This window comes from Pezoporus flaviventris, unplaced genomic scaffold, assembly GCF_033815535.1.
Source record: "Pezoporus flaviventris isolate CSIRO_AGI_PZ_B2104156 unplaced genomic scaffold, CSIRO_AGI_Pfla_v1 ptg000016l, whole genome shotgun sequence".
Lineage (NCBI taxonomy): Eukaryota > Metazoa > Chordata > Aves > Psittaciformes > Psittacidae > Pezoporus > Pezoporus flaviventris.
The window spans coordinates 2,066,000-2,086,676 of NW_026892564.1; the positions used below are offsets into that span (position 1 = coordinate 2,066,000).

At 43.3% G+C, this 20,677-nt stretch overlaps 1 protein-coding gene across 5 annotated transcripts in view; it reads right to left on the bottom strand.

Moving 5' to 3' along the window:
- CRADD (CASP2 and RIPK1 domain containing adaptor with death domain) overlaps positions 1–16,004 on the bottom strand; it is an 81,375-nt gene extending 65,371 nt beyond the window's left edge. For 3 of the 5 annotated variants that reach the window (XR_009743592.1, XR_009743591.1, XM_061454615.1), the window contains exons 1-2: positions 15,745–16,004; positions 11,604–11,909 (exon numbers count right to left, since the gene is read on the bottom strand). Coding sequence is in view for 3 of the 5 variants with exons in the window: in XM_061454615.1 (XP_061310599.1) it covers positions 11,604–11,901 (298 nt within the window). In the remaining 2 variants the exon portion in view is untranslated. Of the gene's footprint in view, positions 1–11,603; positions 11,910–12,291; positions 13,583–15,744 lie in introns of those variants that run through there. The other 2 variants (XM_061454613.1, XM_061454614.1) reach the window with 2 other exon arrangements.
- Positions 16,005–20,677: the final 4,673 nt, after the last annotated feature.

A 20,677-nucleotide genomic window follows, 5' to 3' on the forward strand; every position in this document is an offset into this window, starting at 1 on the left:
CACAGCCATCCCCTACAGTAAATAAAAACATATTTAAAGAAATATTTTCTTCACACAGAAATACTAGAAAGTACTGGGTTTCCTTTTTGTTCCAGCCTTCCTTTCTCAACAGTTATTTTGCTGAGGATTCATATGCTCTTGCTTAAAGGCAGCACCAGCTACCCGTAGAGGAAGCCTACCTCCTACCAGAGCCAGGAAAAGACCCCAGGGCTGGCAAAGGGCACAGTCAGCCCTTTACCTGTGTAAAATCCTTTCACCCAACCATAGCACATGGTTATTAGAGAGATCCAGAGACTGAAACAGGCCATCTGTTAAAGAGCTCAACATATTATTAACTACAAATGAAAGCTAAAACTTTGAAAAGCATCAGCACAGGACTAAAATTGCCTTTTTTTAAAGCCAAGGGAAGCTTACCCTTGACCTTAAAGGGAAAAGGGTTGGGTAAGCTTGAGTTAACTGTGAGTCCTTTTGAAAATCCCAGGCAAGGTGGTGAAACACTAAGATTAAGAAGGCTGCCAGAAGAAGTGGTGCATTAATAGCAATTTATTCCCCTTGACCCAATGCATTAAAGCTTATTTCCTGCGCACACAAACTGTATAATATAAATCAAATCAGCTCCTTCTATAAATGTAGATTGGAAGAAACACAGAAGCTTTGCTTCAGTTCACAGCAGAGGTGTTTGTCAAAACATGTGTACAACTTCTTGACAATATATCAGTGTTATGAGGCAACACAAATCTACTCACAGACAAAGAGCACGAAGAAAACTTACAAAGATCAGACATTATACTGAGACAATGGTCTAATGGCTAAAGAAGCAACAAGACTGGTTTTCTGTTTACACAGACAATTGCCAAATAGATAAAAATTGGCTTTAAAAGTCTTGTATACAAAACCATAAAGATAAACTAACAAGATAAACCACAGCTGCTTCACTCTGAGGTAGCAACTAGTGATATTCAGATGCTCTAGCTCTCATTCATACAAACATATACATGACCATAAACAAATCTGGAAGGAAAGCTTAGCTGCATATGGCAACACAGGCAGGGCTTCAAGATATAATAACCATACACAAGTAACATTTCAGTCATCAGTGGCAAGACCTTTGTCCTGCTCTGGTCAACCAGAGTCTGCTTTCTGACTTTAGTGGAGTTGGACTTTCACTGTGAGACACTAGTTAACATTTTTACTGACTCTGGATGGCCATGCAGCCTCCAGAACATGTTCAAGTTAAGGTGGGTGTGTTTGCTGCTTGGTTGTCGGCTTTTATAAACAGCCAAATTCAGAGGCCAAATTTGAAAGACAAGATTTTCCCCATGAAATGGGAATACTATAATTAAACATTTTCAGATGGAGCTACAAAGCAATTCTCTAAGTGCTAAAAGAAGGGCTGGCCAGCTCTGAAGGATAATGTTGATGAAGAAAAATTTCATTAAAAGAAGTCTACAAAGTCTTAAGTAGGAAGTTCTCTCAGTTACTCGGGAGCATATATTAGTGTTTATCTATGGCCCACAAGGACCATTAATTAGTATCAACAGAATGTCTATACTGGTGACATAATGCAAAAATAACAACTGCATCTTGCTTTTTCAAGTGGCTTTATCAGGCTGCGGGTCAAGTTCTTACAAGAAACTTTTACACTCTATGCCAGAAAACAATTTTATTGTCTGTACAAAGCTTTTTCAATGGTTCCCTTGCCACACTCTGGGACAAGACCAACAGAGGGAAGCTGGCAACAATTAACAAAAGATCTCAAGGATCACAGAGGACTGCAATTATGCATGATTTTGGGACTGTAAGACACGGACATGATTTTATCATACTGTGATGCAAGTTGAAGAGGAAATGGAACAGACAATTAAGATATTTTGTCTAATGGAAAACGACAGGTAGTGAACTCTGTAAGCTATTTAGAATGAACATACCCCAAGATGAGAAACAGTACTATAAACTCAGGGAAATAGAGAGACTTAAATAATAACAAATAAATTTTTAAAAAAGGCATTTACATGCATGCAACAGCATCCCTGATATGATGCACATCTACATCTATTTTGCAGGTGTTTATGGACAAAACTGCCTCATCCACTTGGCAGAAAAGGGTGTGTCTATATTGGCAAGCAGTACGGAGCAATAGGAGGGACCTTATAGATGACACAGATGGTGCTAACAATCTGCTGTTCAGACTCTACAAAGCTGGAAGGCTTCACTTCTAACTGGCTCTAGTCTATGGACTCCACGAACACCCGGAGCACATTTTCCTGTTTAGAGTCACCTGAAAAAAAATCTAATTCAAATACTCCAATTCACTTAAAAAGCACATTCGTAATCTGAACTGGAAGTCATGCATACATATCCAAAGTGTCCTATGTCAGCACTAGTTGTATTTGGTTTAAAATCTCACATACTGAGTATGATGCCAAGTTTACAGAATCACAGAAAAATTTAGGTTGGGAGGGACCTGCAAGGCCAGCTTCAAAGTCTGATCAGGTTGCTCAGGGTCTGCTACTGTTGAGTGTTGACTGTCTCCAAGGATGGAGATTTCACAGCCTATTTGGGCAGCCTCACTTGAGCTGCAACCCTGGGTGGCCAGTGCTTAACCTGTCTTGTGATATTTTTTTTTCCTTATATCCTCATATCAGAATTTCCCTTGCTACTACTTGTGGCCACCACTCCTTTTCCTTTTGGTGCACACCTACAGGAAGAGTCTGACTCCACCTTTTCTGAGTTTACTTGGCCTTCTCTTCTCCAGGAACAAAATCAGTTGTCTCAGCCTCTGTGTTTCATGTTAAACTAATCACTTCAGTGCTGCTCCACAGGACTGTAGTTTGTCAATCTTTCCCTTGCACTGACACAGCATTTTAAATACAGACCCCTAGTACCAAGTACAAGGGAATAATCACTTCCCTCAGCCTGCTGGCTTTGCTCTTGCTGATGCAGTCCTGTGTGTGGTTAGTCTTCATCATCACACTTGCTTTCTATCAAGACATCCAACTTCTTTTCTGCAGAGTTGCAACCTGCCAGTCCGTCTCCATTTTGCATTATACTGTGGGAATTCTGTATCCCAGGTGAACAGCTTGACACGTCTGCTGAACGTCATGAGGTTCTTGCTGACCCATTCATCCAGCTTTCCGCGACCCCTTTGAGAGGCAGTGCCACTCTTATGTGGCAAATGTTCCCCAGGGTCAGGAGTCATCCTTTGCTTTAGGCACAGTTCAGAAGATCCCAGAACACCAACTGACAAGTGTGCAAACAAAGTTAATTCACCTAAAAGCTTCTTGAAGGTGCAGTTCCTGCCGTCACCCAAGCCACTGATAAAAATGTTAAACAGGATCAGCCCCACTGTCAGCCCTGAGGAACTTGACTCAAACTAGCCTTCAGTTAGATGGATATTGAACCACTAACCACCCATTCAGCCTATATCTTCCCAGCTAGCCACAAGAATGCTATGAAACTGTGCTGAAAGCCTTGCTGAAATCAATTGAATGACATATTTTATTATAAAAGGCAAGAATCAGGTTGCACAAGTCTGATTTATCTGTGGTAAACCCAAGCAGGCTGTTCCCAGTCACGTTACTGTATTTTGTGCATCTGGCTTACCACAGCCTAACAAACATGACAGAAAATAGCCTCTCAAAGACATAGGCTGGCCCCCTCATCATTCTCAAACACATTCCATCCAGCTCCGTGGATTTGCCTATGTCCACTCTATTCAGGTAGTTCCTAACTAAATTACCATCTACTATAAACATCATCTCCCTTATACAAATTCCACTACTAGGCAGAGAGACAAGGGCCAACATGGCGCAGACTTCACATATGAAGACCCAGCCTTTTCTACGACCTTATTCAGGGGTTGCCTTACTCTTCCTTCCACTGCCAGTGTACCTGTAAAAGCCCGTCTTGTTGCCCTTCACATCCTTGAATGGTTTCAAACTCAGATGAGCTTTTCCCTTCATAACTCTATCCCTAAAAGCCCACAGAATGTTTCTATATTGCTCCTGGGTAGCTTGTTCTCACTTCCACCTCCTAGAGAATTCCTCTTTGAATTTCAACTCAACTGCGAGTTCCCCTTTCAGCCAAGCTGGTCTCCTTCCACGCTGCTGCTTTTCTGGGACCATTTTTGTGCTTGGATGAAGTTTTCCATGACGATTAGTTAAGTCTCCCTGGGTGCTTTTTGCCTTCAGAACTGTCTCCTACCATGTCCCATCAACTAGTTTTATGAACAAGCAAAAGTCCAGGACCTTTACACTGCTACTTGCTTTCCTCTCTTCTCTCAGTATCTTAAACTTGAGCACTGCACGATAACTGCAGCCAAGATGGATATTAACAAACACATCCCTAGACAGTTGTTACTTGTTTGTGGGTACCCAGGCCAGTAGAGCACCTCCCTTAGTTTCTGCATCATCCTGGGTTCAGCAGTAGCAGTCATTTTCTCCTTCTTAGTAGCTGGTGCAGTGCTGTGATTTTGACTTTCGGCCTGGGAACAGAGCTGATAACCCCGATGTTTTTAGTTGTTGTTCAGTAATGTTTACTCTGACCAAGGACTTTCTGAGTCTCGTGCTCTGCCAGGGAGGAGGGGAAGCCGGGAGGAAGCAGAGACAGGACACTTGACCTAAACTAGCCAAAGAGGTATTCCATACCACAGCACGTCATGCCCACTATATAAACTGGGGGCAGTTACCCAGAAGGGTTAGATCACTGCTCGGTCGGGCTGGGTATCGGTCGGCAGGTGGTGAGCGGTTGTATTCTCTTCCCTTGTTATTTCCCCTATCATTATTATTATCGGTGGTAGCAGTAGTGATTTGTGTTATACCTTAGTTACTGGACTGTTCTTATCTCAACCCGTGGGAGTTACGTTATTTCGATTGTCCTCCCCATCCCTCCAGGAGCAGGGGGGAGGAAAGGAGGGAGTGAGAGAGAGACTGTGTGGTTCTGAGTTACGGCTGGGCTTAAACCACGACATGCATCTAGGACGTTTATCAAGATATTGCCCTTTCTGCTTTCCAGAGGCCTCCTTGGATTGCTGTACTGTGTCACACTCCCAGTAGACACCAGGGCTGTTAAAGATTTCCTGAGAACGAGGGCCTGCAAGAGCAGCACTCTTTTAAGAAGGCTTCATTGGATCATAGGGAAATTCAGGTTGGAAGAGACCTCAGGAAGCTTCGTGTCCAACCTCCTCTTGAAAGCACGGTCAGCTCTGAGATCAAACTATGCTGCTCAGTATTCTATCTAGATGGGTCTTGAAAATCTCCACAGATGAAGACTGCTCAACATCTCTGGGTCCTTGTTCTGCTTCTTGATCCTCTTATGATGAAAAACTCTCCTTAGAGCCAGTTAGAATCTCCCATTTCAACTGACACCCTTCACCTCTCATCTTCCCCCTATGCACTGCTTTGTAGAGCCTATCCCTGTCTTCTCTTTATATCCTCTTTGTAGGTACTGGAAATCTGCTATCTTCCCTTCTCCAGGCTCTACCTCCTTTCAGTCAGGAAGCCCTATAAAAGATGCCACCACAATGTCTGTCTTACGGCACTCGCTTCTGATCCTAACTCATTAGTTCTTGATCAGCCTGTTGTCCAGGGGATAGCAAAGCTCTGTGCATTCAAGACACTCCACTGCAATGGCATCCTTGTCTAAGAACTTGAGGCCACGCACTATGTCACTGCAGTTGTGTGAACTATACTGCCATGGCTCTGGAAATCCAATGACACCATAGCGCTGCAACTGTGCAGACCTCCTGGGCAAGACGCTTTTGCCCCCCACTATTGAGTTGATCCCATTTGTCCCTAGCAGTCCCCATTTCTTGAAAAGGTGAAAAAAGTCCCATGGTCATAAGAGTCCAAAATGCTGCCATTACACCAGGTGCAAAGACAGATGCGAATATGCAGGATGGAGTCCCCCTGCCCAGGTTTTTCCCCTTGAATGGCAGAATGGAGAACACTGATTGGGCTCCATGACTTCACATGGGATCTCTGAACCCTGTAGTCATCCTTAATCTGCTGAAGTACTACTGGTGCCCACATGAGAGTCGCAAAGTCTGATGCTTGGCCAAGCCTTGGCATCCTCTGTGATATCCTGGATCTAGTCCCAGGGGAAACAGCAAACTCTGGAAGTCATTAAATCTGGCCAGCAGATGGATGTCTCCATTCCTTACACCAAGGAATCTTCAATCCCAGTTACCCACTTTGCAGCACTGGTTATGAATAGTCGATCAGGCACAGCTGGCCCAAACACCTCTCTTGCCAGAACTCACTCCTCCTCACCTGTTTCCAGGGTCTGTACTTTTATTATTAAATCTATACTGTTACTAGCCTCACGCATTTGTGTTACTGAGGATGACACCAAGTATGGCTGTATCTTTCTATTAGCTTACTTGAAAGAAACTGTTCGAGATTGGGCAGGAAACACTACAGCTCTTAACAGCGATGCCTGAGATTTGGGCTTCTCAAAGTGAAAAACATAGATGTAAGCAGCACAAACACAGCTGCTCATTAACACAGTGAAAAAGCAACGAAGCAAATATTCTTTAACTGTAAAAAAAATGAGAAAAACTTACATTCATACATACATTAAAACTAAAATACATACAGAGCACTCTGTAGAACCAGAGAAGTTAATTACTTGTCCATGTCCTGATGCATGCTGCTAATATTGAGTGTGGACACAATCCTTCAATGCCAGACTTCACAGATCTCGCTGAAGTCAGAACACAGCCACAGCCATAAATGTAACACCCAATTTTCAGGGAGGATGTGAATGTGGAAAAGAGTTTGGGAAATTCTTCTATGAGGATGCCTTCGAATCTCTGCAGAGAACACTTTCTATAGCTTCCAGGACTGGGATGTGGCACAAGGGCATTCCTTCATCTCCAGGTCTATCCAGTGTGGCCAAGGCTGCTAAGCCCATCCCTTTCCTTCAGACATACACAGCAGGAAACTCCCCCTTCTGCCACTGGACTATACAAGAAAGGGGAGGGAAAGAGAAGAAAAAAAAAAAACAACAGTCTTCTGCCACCATTTTAGAGAAAAGGAATTAATCAGCTGCTCTCCTATCTGACATCCAAATGGAAAAGGCAAAGACAAGGCTGTTTCCTCACCGCATTAGACATAAGAGGAAGCAAGACAGGAAGAGGGCAGGAAGCAGCCAACAAAAGGTAAGAGGAGACGCTAAACTTTCCCATGTCCTAATGCTGTTGCATTTGAATCTTAATTCTTAGAAACCTACAATCCAGCTGTGTAAAAAGGACTTTGAGAAAGCAGAGAGGGGGGAGGTAGTGTGTGCTTTCTCAAGAGAAGTACATATTTTGCTTTGTTTTGTATCTGCATACTTCATCCAAAGTGTTACACAATACAAAGCTTTATATAGCTATATGAGAACACACACTCCCCACACATACAGGGAAAAATCCCAAACACCAAAACCTGTTCACATAAAAAAAACTCACAGAAGTTTAACAGGACTCTAATGCAGACTGTTGATGAGGCACCACAACAGCAGCAAAATCATGCATTAGAAAATATTCCTTGCTTAGTTGTGAGAGAACAGCTTTTCCAAGACAATTCTGTGTAACTCCATGCCTCAAATTCACTAACTTTTCCCAGATAGCAACAGCTGCTGCAGGACTCCTTTGGCAAATGCTGTATCTCGGACCTTTTCTTAGTATGCTGTGATTTCCTGTGGAAAGGCGAAATCATCTAAGCTACGAAGAGGAGCAGTACTAACACTTTCAGAAGTAAATAATTTTACAACAACATACAGTACAGAGAGAAATATAATAATTGGGCAGAGACATTTCTGAGCAGAGAGAGATCAAAAAAACATTCTGAGCAAGAAAAACCATTGAAGCTTGTATTTTTTTTATTCAGTGCAAAAAATGTTGGGTAACTGCTTGCTGTTCCTAGAAAGAATGGAATTCTGTTGCCAACAGCTGTAGTTTTTCATAGGAATTATAATACTAGATTGAAGATTTATGTTCCTGACAAAGGCATAAAGTTATCCAAACTAGGGCAGAAAAAAACAGAATAATCTTTTCCCAATGAAACAGACCCACATTATTTTTGTTAACCCTTACCATGGCAGAAGTTTTGATCTTCGAAACCAGGAACTCATGCTGTGGTTGAGGTTTATAGCGATTAAGTCTTGCAATGGACAGGGTGAACTGTTTTATCATAGGTTCTTAGACAAGTAAGAAACACAGTTTATCATCGTGAAATAAAAGTCACAGATACTTACCTCCAAAAAGACACAGCTTTAAGTTTTCTTCTTGAAATTTTGGGGTTTGACAATGATGCCTTTCCCTGCTTTAAGAAAAGCCTTCCCCAGAGTTCTGGCCATCGGACAGATCCATATGAGATTGGAGAAAGGTGACCCTAGGCAAAAGACTGTCTTGTGCATAAAGTAAATAAGGAAGCGGAAGGAATCTTGGGTCTCTTTGCTGCAATTGCACAGATGCGAGTGGCTCCAGCTGCCTGCATGTCGCTCTCCTGGTTCCCATGGAAAAACTATTCCTCATGCTCTGCAGGATTAGGGTATTCTGTGTTCCTTGGAACTACAGCAGATAGCAGTATACAGAATACTTTTAAGTAACGTTCAGCAACAGGACTCAGGATATCGCACGTTTTAAAGTGCAATTACTTATACGTAGCCAAACAGCACACTCTGGATTGAATTCTGAGCCAATTTACCTTTACATTCTATGCTGCTCCACGAACATTACACCAAGTTACACAAGTTAGGAATCAATAAATACATTTCCTCAGAAGGATTTGCCCAAAGGCTCCCAGTGAGTCAGTGGCAGCGTCTTGTTTAGGTCTCAGACTTTGTCTTCCATTTCGCAGCTGCTTGGTCCATCAGATCTGTTTACACTACATCACCAAAAATGTTTTTATGTCTGTCCTTCTGAAATCCCTGTTTGTTTCATTCAGTTGGTTTGTTGTTTGGGGTTTTTCTGTTCTGGGTTTGGGGGTTGGTTTTTTTTTTACTAGGGGAAGAAAACAAATTAAAAGCTTCTCAACAATTACAGTTGTGATTTTTTTTTTTTTAACTGGGAACCAACAAACTGTATTTCTCAGCTGAAGCAAAGATAGAAAGCCTGATCTCTTTGAAAGAAAGCATGATCTCTTTGAACAAAATACACAATAATCCAAAGGTCTGCATATAAAAATCACTATGCACGCGCCAGTTTTCACATTCAGATACAGCAAACCTAATAGTCTACTTTTACTGACTTTAAAAGTCTTATGTTTAGCCAGTGAGAAGTGAAAGACTACAAAATAAAACCTTCCTTCACAGAACAACTTGCCATGAGTCCTTAGTCCTGCAAAAACTGTGGATATTTTGCTTGAGTAAACAGAATTTTAATTGAGCATAAACAAGTGAACAGCAGGCATGCCATTTCCATAAATATGCATGATCCAATGGAAAAAAATAAAAAAGACTTAAAAATCTGGGGCCTTAAAACCTACTTTAATTTTGAAGTTTTAGGGTCTAAGAAAAAGGTAAAGTGTGTGTGGCAGGCTTCTTTCAATACAAATGGATTCTTGAAAAGAAATTGACATTGACGAATCACCATTTGTAAGAACTGTTTCAAACAGGGCAGAAGTTATCTAGCATGGCACTAAGGAACATATTTAATTTAAAGTATTCCTATAGTTTCGTTAGAGCCAATGTCTTTTTCCATGCTTAAGGCCAAGCATTTGCTCAAGTATTCTGCCTAGACAAAAGCTTACAAGTTTGTTGTTTAGAATGTAAAGCGAGGCTTTTTATCCCAAACCACATTTCCTTGCATGTAATCAGCACTGATGATGCAGCCGTAGTTTCCAATTCATTCCAGGGTGCACTCAGCATTTATTAGGGCACAGATGGTGCTCTCTTTCTTTGGCTTCTAAAGAACATGCCTAAATATATAGAAAAGAAAAAAAACCCTCGGCGAGCTGCCTCTTACCCTGCTCTTACACTCTGGGTTGCCACAGTAAACATAACAGTAATCTTTGATCTAATCTGGAAGCCTCTTCTAATTTACACACAAAATTTGGCAATAGGATTATCAAGTACAGTCAGCCCACTCGAAACCAGAGAACCTGATAGACATAAATCCAGCACATTAGCCACAAGCGATCAAGAACAAGAACAAGTAATCCACACAACAATCAAAAGAACAAAACTCAGAAGCATTTTTTCTAGTAACAAACTAATACTCCATGGCTGTATTTGCTTTTCTAGAACTGTAAGGATTATTCAACAGCTTAACCAGCAATTAGCAAATGAGCAGCTTGATTTGTAAGGCAAATAAAGAGCATTAGCATGACAAGATTTGTCATAACAGCCTGCAAGGTCTTTTCCAGAACACACAAGTTTGCATTGTGCTGAGATCTTGCAGTATTTTCCCGTATGGGCAGCACAGGACATTTATCTCTCAAACTCTGAAAATTATTTACCTGTTGCCAAGCAAGCATAAAGCTTCCTCCATAGAGATGCAACAGGAAGAGAAGCTGTCACGATAGCCCACTAAAAATGTCCTAAGGTAGGATAATGTCAGATTTGTCCAGCAGATCTTGACAAAATGTTCCTGAACATGCAGCTGAGACACAGGCGATGGTCAGTGGGTCTCAGTCACCCACCTTCACAGGCTTTCAGTGCCACACAAGGCACATTGACACTGGAAAACCACATGTCCATGTGCATCAAAAAGCGTATGACCAAACTCAAATGGCAGCAGGTGGCAGGCTTGGAGAAAGGCTATTCAGACTGCTTGGAAATCTTGTTCCCAAGTGAGGACTATTTTGCTATCTCAGTGGTAACATGAGGTTAGCAGCCAGGGCATGCTGCCGAGTCTAGGGCAAGAAACGTGCGTTTTAAGCAGTCGCCTTTATTCCAAAACAGCCCAACAACTGCACGCACAGATTGGTAAAGAAATCACTTCTGAACAAACATCAAATCGGGAAAACTAGTTTTAGAAGTACATGTAAATGTCAGAAAGCCAGAGATTTGACTAAATTAGATTATATAACACCTACTAAATTGGTTAGCTCCTAAATTTGCTGTACAACCAAGCAATGGCTAGTAATTTTGGAAGTAATGATCCTAGGTATTTGCAATGTGTTAAACATAATAAATTAAATAAATCTAAATTAGCATATAGTACTAAATCAAAGCAACATTAAAATCATAATAAAAGTAAGTAAATAAAAATTCTGATCATATGAACAATCCAGAAACAAGCCACTGTACAGCAAATACTTAAACAAGCAATAGCCAGGTGTGGATGGTGAAAAGTCTGTTCTGCAGCTAGTCAAAACTACCTAGTCTGTTCACTCTGAGGTAATGGAGTCTGTGTCCTCCTACATCACAGCCTCTCTCAAGGCAGCCTCTCCTGTTATCTCCTGGTCTCCTGAAGCTCAGCCTTGCTCACTCCCCAAACTTTGCAATACTTCCTGGTGTTAAGCTGACTTCCAGGAATGCAGTTTGTCCCCTTTTCTCAGTATCATGCTCCATATCCACACACCACATAACTTGAAGTTACTGGTACCTCCAATACTTTCAAAATCACATCTTGAGAACAAGCTTCAAACTATCAGTAAAAATAATTCTGGCCTTACCCGCAGGATCTTGGACTGTTATTTCTTTACGCTTCATCACCAGCTTGTCTTTAACCCATGGGAACTCCTGCAAAGAATCCAAGAATGCATCAAAAGCCTTGGGTCCTCTGGTGGGGAGAATATCAAGGAGCATCATAGTTTTCCTCTGACTGGTGGTTTGGGCTTTTATTTCTTGAACATGACTGTCCATGAGAATCCCTTCTTGGTAGAGATACTGAATAACAACTCCATCCACCAGCACCTCTGTGCAGAGCTCCAGGCGCAGGGAGCGCAAAAGCTGCTTGTCTCTGGCATCCATCTGGCAACCTAGAGCATGAGAAAAGGAGTAAGGAAATGCATGAAGGTGAAAATACTTCCAACCTTTAATATCCAGAAGTGATGTTTAATATCTGGCAACCTTTAGAAAGAATGCCAAACTCAGAATCATCAACCTGGGAAAACCATTAATGATCCCCACCATCTTATTTCTGCTCAGATTTCACCATCTCACAAGCTAAAATTCAGCCATTTCTAGGAAGTGTGAGATAAGAAGAGAACTTTTGGCACCGTGAAGACCAGTCCTTTGTTGTAATAAAAAACATACCAAATAACCCCACTTACTAAGTGGTCAAGGTCCATACAAAGGGCAGCTACAGTATTTGACAGTCCTTAAGAGACTACCCAAAAAAGGTTAAGAGAGATGTCACACCTGACCTCTGTTACTTGTGGCTCTAATGCTATTCCTGTTACAACAGTGCCAGACATCATCAGCAGAGACAGTCAGCAGGTAGCTTTGGCCTACGTAATGCATTTTAATTTCAGGAGAGGTAAAAATGTCCCTTACGCACCAGGTCATTCTTCCCCCTGACTCATCCAGGAAGGCTGTTCTGGAACAAGACTGATCTGATGATGAGAAATTTTCTCTGAATTTCCACCTCAAATTTATCCACCTTCTATTTATAAGCATTTGTCCTGCCAAAACTGTTCTTTAGCTTAAGTAGCTCTTCTCCCCCCCTGGTATTTACCCTTCTAATGTCTTCACAAGAAGCAATCCGATGCCTTCTGCCAGCTTCCATTTCTCTTGACTAACACACTGACTAGCCAAAAGCTGAAAAAGATGCATTTTATAGCCACTATATATAAGAGCAAGCAAGCTCCAGAGAGAACAAACAGCTCACTCAAGACCATGCCTGGAGTCCATGCCAGACCTATGAACTGAATCAAGATGTCTAGTCCAGTCCTTAACGACAAACATATCCCTAGGCTCACTAATGGCACTTGAAAAGGAAAATGACAGAGTAACACAATTAAATACTTTCTGATTACTAAATAATGAAGTAAAAAAACTGCAGCAGGTGTTGAGTGTGATTACCAAGAGAGTTTCTGATTATTAAAATAAAAGCTGCTGTTTGAACAGCTAGACCATGCAGAAACGGCACTTCATTCAGCCCAAGGATACAAGGAGAGGCAGAGATTTTCACAGCTTCTGTAAGACACCTCCTGAAGCCTTTGTATCATCAGAGGCGCTGACTGACTCCTAAGGCCCCATCAAAGGTTGGTTGGTTGGCCTGGTTGTTGAAATCTGAAGTAGGCAACCAACAGAACATAGAGGCATGTAACCAGCATCTTGCACAGGATGCAAGAGCACAGGACCACAAAAGGGGGAATGGAAAACCCTCTGATAAAGACACTTTACAAAAACACTTCCCCTGAGTGCTGAAACATTGCTGGACGGCACCTAGTAAGTTTCTCATATACCAGAGTGAATTTTGAGGTGCCTACCACGTGTCTAGGGGTCACTTGGGAATCAATCAAAAGCTATCCAGGCACATGTCCTTAAAAAATGCTGGTTTGCTAAGTACTGCTCAAACATCAATACCATCACAGAGTGAGATGAGATGGCTGCAAGCAAGGAGACAGAAAAAAGAGCAGGCAAGAACTGTATTTTCCCATTTCATACAATCACAGAATGGTTTGGGTTGGAAGGGTCCTTAACAACCATTCAGTTCCAACACCCCCTACAGGCAGGGACACCTTCCACTAGACCAGGCTGCTCCAAGCCCTGTCCAGCCTGGCCTTGAACACTGCCAGGGATGGGGCAGCCACAGCTTTTCTGGGCAACCTGTGACAGTGCCTCATCACCCTCATAATGAAGAATTTCTTCCTAATATCCAATCTAAATCTCCCCTCTTTCTGCTTAAAGCCCTTCCCCCTTGTCCTGTCACATGCCCTTGCAAAAAGTCCCTCTCAAAGATTTCTTCTAGGCCCTTTTAGCTACTAGAAGGCTGGTACAAGGTCTCCCTGGAGCCTTCTGCAGACTGAACATTCCCAGTTCTCCCAGACTGTCTTCACAGGAGAGGTGCTCCAGCCCTCTGAGAATCATTATTTGGTGTTGGGATGCTCATTTTGGACAGATGAAGCTGAAGATTCTGTAACGCACTACATTTACATTACTGTGAGCAATCACTCAACTAAAGCAAAATTCAGGCAGCAGGTCCCCACCATTTCTCCCTTCAGGGATTCCCTGACTGCCCCTGAGCTCCCAAAGCACTTGCAGAGTTCAAGGCAGGCTCCCAGCAGCAGCTCCGAGGGCATTATCTCAACCCTGACAGTAAACTGTTTCAGCTGCTATGAGGCTCTTGTACTTCACATTCTCATGGGTCACTGAGAATGCCCATTCAGAAGCTTCCTCACCCATGTGCCAGATGAGGAATACTGACTTCTCCAGTCACTGTACAGCACGTGATGAGCTCCTCTTCTTCATGACCAAAGAGGTCAACACTTTTCAAAAGAAGGCCCGTTCAAACCATCTCCATTTGCATCTTGAGGCACTAGAAAATACCTATCAAGCCACGGATCTGAAGGGGTAATTTCTGCTGAAACAGGCCTCTGGCTCGCTGACTGCAGAGTGAGCGCAGCTGAGGTTTTAAAGCCCTTAACACCAAGGTCATTGGCCCAGTAAATTTCCAGGATGGAGTGTACTGATTTTTAAAGATTTTTTTTTTTCAAGTCTTTTTAAAGATTAAGCATTTCTTTGTGTGTGTGTTTACAGTGAGAAGGAAATGTGAGTCAGGCACTAAGCAGCCAGATATGGAAATCTATCAGGATTTTGGTGCATAACAGCATAGGGACAGAGTTCAGCACAACATGGGATTAATTTCAATTAATTTTAATCACAGCCTATATCTAGGAACCCAAAGTAAGCTCTAAACTGAATTTTCTCTAGTAATGCTGGTGCTAAAGTAAAAAGATGACATGTCTGTTTACCCAAAACACGTCTCAAACCTTACCCAGGCCCTTCTAAAAATAAGTATCTTTCATTGTAGAGACAAACTTGAACCAATATACACCCACCCCACACCCCCGCTGAACGAGCACAGTCTTTGACTCATCACCACACCAACACAGGCAGGTCTGCATTTTTCCGCATCTGACAGAGAATCTGTCCACGAACAGGGATAAAACTTTCTAAAGCCTTGACCCTAAAGAGACCCCTTCTGATCCTAAATAGCACATTCCCTTAGTTCTTGGCTAGAAACATTGGCATCTGCCCAAACTACAACTGCACCGGGCTGCTCATGACTTCGAGCGCGTTCCCTTGCGCCGGCTTTGCCACGACTAAGGTCCCTCTGCCTAACCAATGGGTGCGTTTGGCTACAGGCTAAACACCTCCCTCCAAGAAGATCAAGTTTTGCTTTCAACTTCTTCTCCGTGGCCGAGGTCTGGCAGCTGCCGCTCCTGCAGCGCCCAGGGCCCGGCTGCCCGACCTCCCGGTCCCCGCGCCCCGAGCCTCCCGCCGCGGCCCCAAGGCAGGCAACACCACCACAGCCCTCCCCGTGCTTTCCCTCCGCCCTCCTGCCGGGTACAGCGGCTGCAGCAGGGGCGGGCGCTCCCGCCGGCCCGCGGCCCCCGCCGGCCCGGCCCGCCCCGGCGAAGCCCGGCCCCACAGTGCCGGAGCCACCGCCGTACGGCCCCTCGGCACCGCTCGGGCTGACGCCTTTACTCCTGCTGTCCCCTCGGCGGCGCCCGGGGCAGCGGGAGGGGAGGACGGGCCGAGCCGAGCCGAGCGGGACCGCCAGTACCGCACCGCCAAGCAGGCGGAAGACAGAGCGTTCGGGGCGGCGAGTGCTGTGAGGGGAGAGCATCCTCGACCCGTACTTACAAGAGGGAAGTGGGGAACTACACGGGGTACCCCAGCCCCCGCGAAGCCTGCGCGGGGAGCACCATCTTTGTTGAAGGCAAGAGGGCTTCGCCGGAAGCCGCCGCCACCGCCCTGCTGCGGGCCGGCCGAGGAAGGGCCGCAGCTGCCGGCCCCGCTGAGGACGGGGCGGGGAAGGGGGGTGCAGCGGCCGCCATGTCAGCTGTGGGCAGCGGGGCAGGGACGCGAGGCCGCGTCTTTCCCCTCCTCCCGGCCGGGAAGGTGGGCCTCGGGCGGGAGGCCTGCGGAGGGAAGGGCTGGGCCTTAGGGTTCGGGAGTGCGGTGTAAGCTCCAGTCGGGCGCGGGGAGCAGACCGCAGGCAGCGTTGGCCGCCGGCGCTCAGCCTGCCCTATGTGAGCCCGAATGCGGGAGGAGCGGATCCCTTCCGCGGGTTGCTGCCGCCACCGGTGTGTGTGTGTCTGTGTCTGTGTGTGTCTGTCTCTGTCTGTGTGTGTGTGTGTTTCCGCCAAGGGGGCTCCTTTGTAGGGGTTTGGAGGAGCTGCAGTAGGCTCAGCATGTGGGTGGGTGGTTCGGGCTGTTGTTTGTTTAGTGAGTGTATCTAAAATTAAATTAGAAATTACTAAACCCCCGAGTTTTCGTGACATTAGAAACTGCTGATTTCATTACTCTATAGGGACGTCACTTCCTAACTGCATGTATGTGCTAAACGAGACTTCATACAGGTGTTGGTACCGTCATATCACACACACAGCAATGTTATATCGAATGCTGTATGTATTTAGCTCCATTACTTTAATCTGAACAACCTTAAAAATGAAGAAACTTTCACCGATGAAAACTGTGTAGTAAAGTAATATCCAGCTTGTGACTACCGCAGTGCTGTGGGCATGAGTGCACGTTCTTGTAGATTTATCCATCTACTATTGAATACAAAAAACATCTTTTGCTCATCCTTTTATATGAATATTTGAAACCAAAGTACTGTAGATGAGTGAAAACTGTGATTCATAGAGCTGTAACAGCGAGGTGGAGTCATTTCCTATCGTATCATCGAAGAACTTTTCTCGATCCTCACATAGGTGTTGAGTGGCACATGGGCTTGAGCAGTGTCAGCCCTTTCCTTTCCTGTCTGGATCGCGGTAACAATAAGAGGGAAAAGCAAACCCCAAGGTCCTGCAGTGATGGAACATGCTACTTCATAGCTGCAGGCAGCACCAGCGAGCCAGCTGTGGTCTGCTCCGCAGGCGAATGCTTCTCCTCTGGAAAAGCCGGAAAGGTGGTTGCTGCAGCTGCTGCTAGAAGTGTTGCCACCGTGTGAATCCCATTTGTACAGTCACTTCAGACTAACGGTACAGATTTGGGAAGATTTAAGGGTATTTGGAGGTTAGCTATGGAAACCTTTACATGCCTTCCCTAGATACCATACGCGGGAAATACTTTCCATGGAAAAATGTTAACTGAAAGTATCGCTGGTAGAGCTTACATACTGCATATGCTTAATATGGTGTTTATCTACAAGATTCTGCATGAAGACACACACTTAGTCATATTCAGGGAGCTTAGATCCTTTTATTTTCCTGTGGCTGACAGCAGAGTGGAGAATTTATGTGGGTGCAGAATGTAACAGTGCAGTCTTAAGAGCAAAGCTGGATTTAAGAAACAAAAAAAAACCCACCCCAAAACCATTTAGTATGTGGCCAGCTTCTTCAGAAATGCTACTTATTTGGCAATTTTAAATCAATATTTTTATTTAATCAACATAATGCTTTATCTAGGATTATTTCCAGGCAATAAATTTGATACAAGGGGTTTAAATTGCTTTTGAATAATTGATAAATAATATTCCAATACATCTGTTAAACCAAGGCAAATGTTGATTTTTTCCTCAGGCACACACGTTAGCCTTCTAGGAACACAGACATAAAATTAAATACTCCTATGGGTTGTTTCAGGTCGATGCATTAGCATATTTACTATGACCTTGACGGCACTGGAAACCACACAAGTAACTCATGATCGGTAACTCTAAGACATGAAGTATGCTGTTGTTGCAGCAGCCAAAGCACAGCTGAGGCGGTTTTACACTGTCATGTCACGGATAGTTTTGTAGTACCAGTTGTGAGAAAGTACATTTGTAAACAATGCAAACAGGCACTAGGGAGCAGAGAGAACCAGAGACCTTCTTATATGATCATTCCTCAGCGCAGCACTGCACAGCTGCGGGGAGTTTCCTTTCTGTGCTTCCTCTGTTGCTGATTGCCAGCTTTTTTTTTCTTTTTCAGTCACAATCTAAGCAACTGTATTTTATCTGGTATTGGAACGGCTAGACTTGGAGACTTAAAAATATCACATCATTGTAATCCTGACAGCTGCATTTAATTGCAGATGATGTGCCTACGTTTTAAAATAGAAAATGAAGACAAGCAGTTACATCACATTTTTTGCCAGGTGAGGCAACTAGGTTTATTTAGTTTATACTGTCCAAGAATATCTTTGAAAGTTAGCAAAATGTATGGATATGGACAGAGCAGCTCTGGTTCCCACTGGAGTAAATGGCAGCAATATTGCAGCCTGTGTTTAGTCACGTCTTTGCTTACAGTCTAAATAAAAGAAGGAAAGCAGTGTAAGGGAACTGATAAGCCTGGTAAGGCAGAGGGTGGATGACAGCAGAGGTCCAAGTCTGATTAAAGGGAAAATGTGTTTCCTTTTCCTTCCACTGTTTTATACCTAGTGCTGCAAATTCCCTCGTGGAAACTGTAAATGCGCTGCTGATGTTTTGGATTCATGTTCGGCTGAACACCCCAGGTGCTGATGGTACTCTGCACTTACAGAATAAGGACGCACACAGGTAGTACTTGAAGTCCAAGGAGAGAAGCCCTTAAACCCTTTATTGTGATTCTGTTTGGGTTCAGCCCTAGCTGAAGTTCTTCCAGTTCAGTTCTGGTCTGAGTTCAACAAAATTTCAGGAGGATGGTTCAGTTCTATTCTAGGTTTAGGGACAGACATGTATAATTGAGCCATTTTAGGTTCAGCTCAGCTCCCCACAGTCAGTCCCACACATCAGTATCATCAGACTTTTTTAGACTTAAAATGTTGCGCTCTCTGGTTCTGTGGACTGGGGAAGCACCAGTGGTCTCCAGGCCACACTTTTGAGGACCACTGAATTCAGGGTATCAAGTCCAGATCTGTGGGAACCAAGTGAAGCAGCATCTCTTCTGACAAAGCTCTTCTCTTTACATATGGGTTATTCCAGGTCAGATTTTAAAATTTAAAATACAGTTATAAAGCTCACTTAAAAGTCCAAAATCTTTTTAGAAACTCTGTACAAGTATAATGAGAATAAAACCCGACCAAAACCCCAAAACTTTTGAGAGGATCTTTAATGCTAATTAGAGTCAAACTGTATCCTAGAATGTATGTATTTTCTTTGTTTTCTACAGACTAATTTGTTTCTGCTGATAACAAGAGCCAAAATGTGTTTTTAAAACTAGTGCAAGCAGATTTAATCTATTAGGACTATGCTGTTTTCAATTGTCTGTAGGACAGCGTTCCAACTTTAAGGACAAAAGAAAAGAAATATGAGCCTCTAGATTTGTTTATTAAAAACACATCTAATTGGTTAAATCTCTCACAAAACCTCTGAAATGAAGATGGAAAACAAAAAAAAAAGAAACTTATTATATGGTTGCTTGTCATTTTTAGAAAAAGAAGCACAAAAAATATTTCTGAGTGTGATGCATCTCAAAAACACTTTAAAATACAAGTCAGGCTGGCCCAAGTGGTGGCCTGAAGACCAGATGAGGGTCTTGCAAGCCATTGCTATCCGCTGCTGTCTCAAGCAATCATCCTTTCCTCCCTGCCCTCTTCCTCCTCACCCAGGTCCCCCCTGCACACCCCTTTGCAAGCGTGGCCTCCCTAATGCCAACACCCAGATTTCTGTGCCAGCCTCTGAAAAACAGGTGGATGCCAAGAAAGGAAGGCTTTGGTATGGAAAGGTTGCCCTACCTGTAAACCAAGCTTTGGCGTGCTGCTCTGGGTGCCTGCAGGGTTCGAGGGTGCTGGGCTGCAGGATGGGAGTGCCTGTCACTCTTCAGGTGTCATCTGCAACTCCAACAGGGATTCCTTATCACTCCTGGGAAAAGGCGGCAGGCAGAACTGAAGTGAATCATTGAAGGGGAGTAGCCCCTGGGCTGCCTCTTAGGTTGTTCTGATACTTTGTAACTTTCTATTCACATAAATAATAAAGGCTTTAAATTAAGTGGGGTTTGAAGAGAAGAGAGCAATGAATATAAAATGTAGGTGATACGTCATGAAGTTCTTTAGAAGTATGATTTTATTAAAAGACATGTCCAGCATGGAGGTAAAATACATCGCAAAGAGTTTCAAAACATCTTAAACCATGGAGTGTGAAGTGACTGTGTAGTGTCTATACATTTACATTTGTTTCAGTAATAAAAACAAGTGTTTATTAGCAGTGCTGCAGTGAATTAAGTCTTAATGCTGTTTACTTTGATGCAAGTAATCTGTAGCCAAAAGTTGAATGCAGAATAGTTACAAGAAAAAAGAGCAGGCATCGAAGACAGGCATCAAATGTGAAACTTTTGTATTCAGTCCAGAAAAAAAGCAAAAAGAATCTCTGCAATGAATTGCAATCAGCCCCCTGCAATTAATATTTGCAAAATGTGACTCAGTATTTCTCAGAATTTTTAGTCCATTTTCACTAAATACATGAACTAACATAGTTGTTCTTGAAGTTTAATGTAAAGATGCTTTGAGGAGACAGATGAAACACTGCAAGCCTCTGCATATTTATTCCAGACTTATGAAACTGGTTTTTTTATATGTAAAACAACCGTTTTAAATGTGAGAACAAACAAAGAAAATTCACAGATTAGCCTGAAAATCAAACATTGACAAGTAAGTAAAAGGAATTTAA